We start from the raw sequence: 7,889 nt of genomic DNA on the forward strand, positions 1-7,889 counted from the left end.
CTTCCATTTTCATTTGCCCTGTAGGTTTCTCATTGGCAGTAAACACTCCTATGATGTTACCTCTTACATGGGACAAAATGTCCCTAACATGCCTCTTTCTTCTTCTACATGACATTCCACAGGCCAGCAGGGAGCCCATCTGAGGGCTCCGAGTGAGGCTGGGGCACACTCCCATTTCTGACTTACACTATGATAAAGCAGCACTGTCCCTGGCTGGGGATGCCCATGCCTCAAATCATAGGATCATAAGATACATTCAGCAGAGGCATTTGTTGGGCTTGCACTGACCTCTAGTGACAATGCAGGGGACCGGGGTCTTCAGTCATCGAGGGGCTGAGACGGCACACATGGGTGCTTGTTGTTGGATGGTTTACAGTGGTTTGCCCCAGCTTTTGGTAGGATTGTGCACATAAGCCTCTGGTACTGCCTTGGTGAAGAAAGCGTACTGCCCGATCAGGGTCTTTCTGCTTGGCAGACAACTGCAGTGGGCCTCAGGTGTCCCAAACTCCATACACCTCCCCACTAAACTGCTCATCCTCTCCAAACACACCAGTGCTCCGATGGTCTTCAGATCTTCTGCAGTGTTTGTTCTTCCTGTCCATCTCATTCTCCCTCCCATCAGTAAACCTGATTCCCCATTTCTTTCTGCTGCCCCATTCCTGCATGGCATCTGATCACAGCCAGTCCACCCTCCTGGCTAGGTGGTATCCATGCTTCTTGCTTCTGGGATGGTCCTGAGTACTTCATTCCTGCCCCTCACCTCTGCCCCCCCCTTCCTGTTGTGGTAAAGTATTAGCTGTCTTTTTCTACCTGCCAATCCACAGACATGTGGTGCTCAGATCACAGCTAACCCTTGCAGGAGGTTAAAACCTTCGCGGGAACAAAAGCACAAACGCCAATATGGTGGTTGCTATTTGCTCGATTTATTAACTGTGCAATTGCTTTATATACGCCTTTCTGTACATCGTGAGATCTTTAGTTCCCTGTTCTTTCCGTGCATCGCGAGATCTTCTGAACACTTCTCCCTGCACCTTCCCACATCCTGGCTCTCTTGCAGAGCCTGCAAGCTCTTTCCAGAGCAAAGTGCAAGGGTTCTGATTTCTTTGCCACAAAGCTGCTTGCTATGCTGCATGGCTGATCATCCTCTATATGATGCACACGAAGCATCGCCTGCTTCAGAATGCTGTTTAGAAACAGAACCCCCTAAAAAATACATTCAAGATGTGCTGAGGATATCTCTTACCTCCCTGAGTCTGTAAACAAAAGCGGTGAAATATTTGGACACTATCCTGGGAGCTGCTAAATGTGCTTCCGAAATGCTAAGCAGCCTCAGCTTTTCGAGACATCAGTAGAACTCACAGGCTGTCAGCAGCTCCCAGGAAGCCCTGCATTGTCCAGGATCATGAGGGAGACCAGTGTGAGGAGAATGTGGAAGCCTCTTTCCCAGCCCCCAGCCCAGTCTCTGCATGCTGACCCACCTCTCACAGCCATGCCTATAGCACTACCTTTTCCTTGCTTGGCTAAGCTGCTTTGGTGTGTGCATGTCTGGTTGCAGGCTTCTGATAAAAAGATAGTGTCTCACTCAGTTGATATTCACCTGTCTCTCAGAGCCACACAATCCCCTACCCTTCCAATGCTCTGGGAAGTGCTTTTACTCACTGAATTACAGCTCAGCCCCCTCAGCTCCATGTTATCATCAAAGCAAGGCCCAAAAAGCTCTACAGTGAGCATGTCAATGAAATAAACCTTTTAATCTAAGAGTAGCTTCCAGAGGAAAAAGTAATCTATGATGCCCCCCAAAAAAACTCCGGGAAAAAAGTCACGCCATAAGCCAGGCTTTTGTCCACCTGCAGATTTATCTGGAAGGTGGAAATAGGCAGCAGCACCCCCAACACCTCTTCCTTTAGCACCTCTGACTATGTTATGCTCTCCAGGTCATGTGTATGAGAGTGACCACATTCACAGGGTAGCGTTCCACAGCACTGCCTCCTCTTGTAGACCTCACTGCAGACGGATTCAGCTCTGTTGCACAAATCCTGACACTTTTAGCCTAAACAAGGATAGCCTAAACAGATCAGATGAAGCATCTTGGCTTCTCATAACTCTCTGCTGAGCATTATGCCTTCTGTACTTGCCTCTAGCTGGTTGGAGGCCATTCACCCTATGGATTGACCCTGCTGGTCCCTGGCTAGCCTGGTCCACCAGAAGCCTGAGAGAGGGTGAAACAGAGGAAGGCTGCCAGCTACAGCCTTCCATGCTAGGTTGAGCAGAAAGGCAATCAAGTTTCCTAAGCAATGTAACAGATGACAAGGTGTATATTTATATCAGATACCCACATACTTTGGGTGAATTGTGCAACATGCAATTTGTCATCATGCATCAGATCACTGTGTATCTAATCCAATACCATGGCTCTGACAATGTCAGAGAGCTGAGTTGCCTGCAGTGATGCATCTCACCAACTGTGCAATGCAGGAACAGAGGGTCTGGGATTAAAATTCCTCCCCAGTTCCTCCAGCAATCAGGTACCCTGACTGCTCTTATTATCTGAGCAGGCAGAGCTGCAAATGTAAATAATCACAAGATCAGGCAGCCTTCTGAAGACAACTAGTACAAATGCAGCATACATTTCTGGGCTGCCCCCTGGGCTGGATATGTTTTGAGTGGGATAATATTTCATGCTGATTTCACCTTGCTTTCCTCTGTTAAGTGATTTTTGGGCTAACTGCACCCTGGATGCCAGCAGTGGAGATTAACCCCAGTGCTGGAAGTGACCCATAATCTTTTACAATGCTCCTAGCATCATCTTTTATGCCTCCTGTGATCTCCCCATTCCTTGCACTTGGGGTTTTTTTGGTTGGTGTTGTTGGTGGTTTGTTTTTCCTCTGTTGTCTTTGCTGCAAGGGAATCGAGCCATTCTCACACTCGGTGTGCTGGCAGGCAGCTACATTCTGTAATGGTGTTGCTGCCTTTGTGTTTGCAGTGCTGTCATCACACTTTCATCAGCCCAGGAGTCAGTTACTTTGGCTGGTTTTGGCTTCTGCCATTCACAGAGCAGGGCTCTCCCCTGAGCTGTCTGCAGCAGCTTTTGCAACACTCCCATGAACATGTTACAGATAATCTCAAACTCGTTAATCTGGGCAGTCATTGGACTGCTGCTTCCCAGCCTCCATAGCTTGGCTCTCTGGTCAGATCAAGAGTGTCTCTTGCTCTTGCAGCCTTAGCTGTCCCTCATTTTTAATGCTTCCTGCAGCTGATTTACTGTGGTCAAATGCCCTGAATTGGTCAGTTATTTGTCTATGGAAAATCTCTTCCTCCTTGCACTGTGACCTGCAGAAAAAGGACCAGGGAGGGGGAATCCTTCATGTGCTCTGCAGTGGAGTCTCAGGCACTGGAATAGTTTTATTTCTCTGCTTCTCCTCTTCCAAAGGCTTCTTTTCCTAGTGCAAGGACTCTGCTGTGAAGTAAAGGAGTCAGTTTTGATCCCGGCCCTTGTGAGGCTTGGTCCCTGAAATCCCTGTAATGGCTCTTTCAGGAGTGCTATTATTGTGTCTCACAGTTCATGTGTCACTGGGTCAACATTGCTTCAGGCTGTGTTGCAAGATGATTTTTGAACCCATCATACGACACAAGCAATAGTGCCATTTGCTCCTATCCTTTTCTGCTCCCTTCTGTTTTGCAACTGATTCATCTTTGTTAGCATCTGCTTTTCTGTTTGGCATGTTCTGTCCTGTTGGTGTCCAGTGTAATTCCCTGCCTACCAGCCCCTAAAGTAACAGGACTCAGATGATGGTGGTAGGAGCTACCTGGTGTGGAGCAAAGACTGTCTCATTTGGAATGGGTTAAATTTCAGGGACTAGATTGACTAGGATGCCAGAGGACTCAGTGATTTTTTCCAACTGTAGATTAAGGCACCAATCCTTTAAAATTTGAAGCAGTTTTTCAGGCAAACCAAGCTGTCCAGAATGTCCAGTAGCCTTCATATCCTTGCTGATCTTCCAATGACAACAGTTTGTGAAGAGGCAAAGGTTGTGGAGACCATTGTTCAAAAATTGAGACCATTGCCTTGACCTGTCCTGAGCATCTCAACAAAGTTGGGATTCTTTGTCAGCCTGCAAGGTATCATATTGTCATGTGTGATCTGTGCTGTGCTAGCAACAGGGCACAGACACCAGCCTACCAGTGGGTGTGCTCTTGCAAAGCTCCCTGGCTCGCATCCCCCAGTATTCCCACCTCAGTTGCTGGCTTATGTCTCACCTGCCAGTCTTAGCTGATAGCTAGATGAGCCTTTTCCCCAGTGCCTGACTGGTCTTTGGTTACCCTGTATTTATAGGAGTGACAGAAGGATGAGGCTCAGCAGGACTCCTGGAACCTCCTGAGACTAAGACAAGTGTCCACCCATTGCACACCGTGAGCTTTCCCACACCCTGCTATGTATGAGGTCCCTCTCTGGTGAAAAACTTCAGCTCCTAAAGATTCATGTCACCATTCTATTCTCAATTAGTTTGTGTCTTAGGGTCTCCATAAAGTGGATTAATTGATAAAGAAAAATTTCCTACCCAGCTGATTCCCGCTCACAGGATTGTGCCCCAGGTTTGCTGACATCTACGTGTGTCCTAGGCTTTGGAGTTTTTGCTTAAGCTCTAAAGCTGCTGAGGTGTTTGGCCAGACAGCTCTAAGGAGACAACAGCTCTACCAATTCATATGGCCCAGGCAAACAACTCGGTGATTTTGCTTTGGGACTCACTTGTGCTGAGGGTGGTAAGACATAATAAATCCTGCAGCTTCTTAGGCACCAGCTTCCACAAAGATGAGATACTGCTAGAGAGAAAAAATACATTTCCAGCTCTCCTGTGTGTGAAGCAAAGCCTGGCTCTGGGACTGAGTGTTACCACTGCTCACACTTACCTGCTTGAGCTTGCAGAGAGCCTGAAACAGGAACTCTGATAGTTGTTCTGCTTCCTCCTCCCGCTCAGAACAGGAAATCTCATATACTGACAAGCAAGAGAACATGGTAGTTCTGCATCATCTTAAAGGGGCGAGCAGTGAGAACAGCAAATGCTTCTGTTAACAAATACCTGGAACACTAATGAAAGAAAAGCCAAAGCAAAACTCTTTATAATAAAGGGAATCAGATTTTATTTTTATACCCTCAAAGTTAAAAATATGCATTTCAAAATATTTACAGTGACTATATATGAAATAACCTTTGTTAATGAAACAGCAACATACAGTACTAGAATATATCCACCAAATTGATAACGTCTATGTAAGAACAAAATGTAACAGAAAGAGAAAGAGAGAGAGGTAAATAGCATCCATGCACCATCTGCACCTGCATGTTTTTTATACTCTCTGCCTTTTGGTTGTGGATGAAGACAAGGGAAGTTTTGATCTCTTGTCCTTTACAAATGCCACTTGTCACTGGGATCCTTCAAACTTACCCAGAAATTCATGGGTTGCAGCAGTACCAATGCCTTACTTTCACATGCCAGCTTTTCACATGGGGACCTTGTATTACAGAGTGGACTCAAAATCTCTCAGCAACCCTGGGAGGTAGGTAGAGTTCTATGGAAGAATTTGGCAGATGGAAAAGCACCAGGTTAAGTGACTGGCCTAAGGTCGTGCAGCAAGGAGCAGAACTCACAAGCCCTGCCTCATCTCTCCTAATCTCTCATTAGGGAATACATTTCCTCTGCTAACCAGTATCGTCTGCCTTTGAGATGAGTTGTGTCACAAGGTGGGGGTCTGAGTTAATACTCAGTACTGGGTGACAATGTAGGAAAAAAACCCTGTTTATCTCAGGACTTGTCTTGGTAAAGATCTGCAAACAGTTGCAGTGCTGTTATCATGTTCTGGAGATGAACATAAGATTTTAGTGTAGACACACACCCAAATGATTCCCTCCCTGCATGTGCATCATTGAGCAACTGCATCCTGTGTAATCAGGAACCCCTGTGTGTCTTCACCCCAACACTCTCTCTCTCTCTCTCCCCATCATCCATACCTGTATATTTGCCCTTCCTACTTGTATCTGATTCAACCATGGGGGAAAAAAAAATGCTGCCTTATTTCTGTAGGTATTTTAATATGAATTTAATCTGTTTTCTATTGGGTTGCTTCTCAATGTCTTTAACTTTCATATATGTGCATATATATAATGTAACAAAAGGCCCATCCCATTTGTTTCAATGGACAAAAATAGGGGTCATAAGCGTCACTGGCCTACCTGCAAGGCACACTGAAAGGTAAGTGAGAAGGGCTCTAGAAAGGGAAAAAGATGTAGCCCTTGTTTTTGTGGAGTCCTCCAATCATCACTGCTGAGCTTGAAGCTTTGTGAAGGTATGACGTGACTTTGCAGAAAAGGAGAAGAGCTGTATGGGTCACTTGCAGATTTCGGGTGCAACAGCCCCAGGAGCGCTAGATCAGTTGGAGCTGTTTCTCCCTCCCTTTGGTGAAGGAGTTTCTGAGGATTCTAGCATTGTTAGTGATTTTTCTGTGGTGGTGGCAGTGGTGACAATGGTGGCTGCTTCTGTCTATTGGCCCAACAGTTCTCTCAGCAGAACAATTCTTCCCCCTTCCCAGTAGCCAACCCTTTCCCCTGGACTCCCATCAGCCTTATTTTTTCCTAAGAACAAGGTAGAGGATGCCGATGATGAAACTGAAGCAAAAGCAGATCCAGGCCAATATGAAGCAGTAGCCATGGTGAGAACTTGTGGATGCAGGCATCTTGCCTGTGAACCGAGCTGTGTAAATGGAGACTCCAATCAGAATGCACATCCCTGTGGGAAGGAAGAGGGAAAAGAGAGTTGAAAAATGCACAGAAACCAGCATTGCTGCAGGACTTATGAAGTACTGTTACCCCCTGAGATTGTAATGTGTGTCTTCTGCCATATGAGAGAGGGGTTGCTGCCCATTAAGCTTGTTTAAGGAGGATTTCTCTTGCAGACATGATGATGCAAGAGACTCAAGTCTTCTTTAGTGGATACCATGGGGAATAGAATAAACCGTTGTTAGGAAGAAATCAGTAATAAGATCTGCAGACAGTTTGATGCTACATGTTGAATCCCATGAGCAGTAGCAGTCTGTTTATTTCCCTGCCTTCCAAAATACTTGAATCCTTTTCGTTGTCTTTCAAAGGTATTTTGCAAAGCCTACTAGGTTTTTTCTAATGAAAATCTACAAATATTTTCATTATATACAGTAAAAAAACCACCAACCAAACAACACTTTCCAATTCCTCAGTGCTTTGTTTTATCAGAAAAATGAGCCACTGGAAACTTTTGGCTGGCTGACAACCTCTCCTGACGGCCATGTGTGGCAGACACGTGTGGCTACTTGCACTTGCAGAGGCAGTGGGACGCATGCAGAGCCATCACAAGGCGTGCATACTTACAGCAAACCAGCATGATGGCTCCAGTGATGTAGAAACGTTTGCCTTTCTCCAGGGTGAACAGCTGGACAATGAACATGACAAGTGCGATGACAGAGAAAATGATCGAGAGGATCATAAAGGCTTGCACGGCTTTGAGGGAAGCTGTGAACACACAAGGAACACGTTTCAGAAGTCTCAGCCTTGGTGTTTTGCACCAGGGTTCTGCAGTTCATCACTGCAATGAAAACGCAGAGGTCATTTACCCTCATCACGACTGCTGACTGGCAGCTGCTCACAGGTCCTGTTGCACAGTAGCCAGAGTCCTGACGAGGCTGTTCCTAAATGGGAAGAACCCACCATCCAGACCTGAAACAGGATGAAAGAGTTGCGTCAAGGAGGAGGGAGGGCTTCCTTGCTCTTCTAGCCAGTTGTCAGACTAAGCCGTGTGGGGAGCAAGAGTAGCCCAAGTGCCACGAGACAGGGAGCTGAAAAAGTCCGCGGGGGGGGGGGGGGG

The 7,889-nt window shown here is 46.4% G+C and overlaps 1 protein-coding gene across 2 annotated transcripts in view; it reads right to left on the bottom strand.

Annotated features, from left to right (window-relative positions):
• Window positions 1-5,121: 5,121 nt before the first annotated feature.
• EMP1 (epithelial membrane protein 1) overlaps window positions 5,122-7,889 on the bottom strand; it is a 41,587-nt gene continuing 38,819 nt past the window's right edge. For both annotated transcript variants that reach the window (XM_026841203.1, XM_026841204.1), the window contains exons 4-6: window positions 7,639-7,741; window positions 7,397-7,537; window positions 5,122-6,782 (exon numbers count right to left, since the gene is read on the bottom strand). In XM_026841203.1, coding sequence (XP_026697004.1) covers window positions 6,619-6,782; window positions 7,397-7,537; window positions 7,639-7,741 — 408 coding nt within the window. In that variant the 3' untranslated portion in view covers window positions 5,122-6,618. The remainder of the gene's footprint in view (window positions 6,783-7,396; window positions 7,538-7,638; window positions 7,742-7,889) is intronic.

Source organism: Athene cunicularia (genome assembly GCF_003259725.1).
Source record: "Athene cunicularia isolate RWA chromosome 1 unlocalized genomic scaffold, athCun1 chr1_part2, whole genome shotgun sequence".
In the NCBI taxonomy this organism is placed as follows: Eukaryota; Metazoa; Chordata; class Aves; order Strigiformes; family Strigidae; genus Athene; species Athene cunicularia.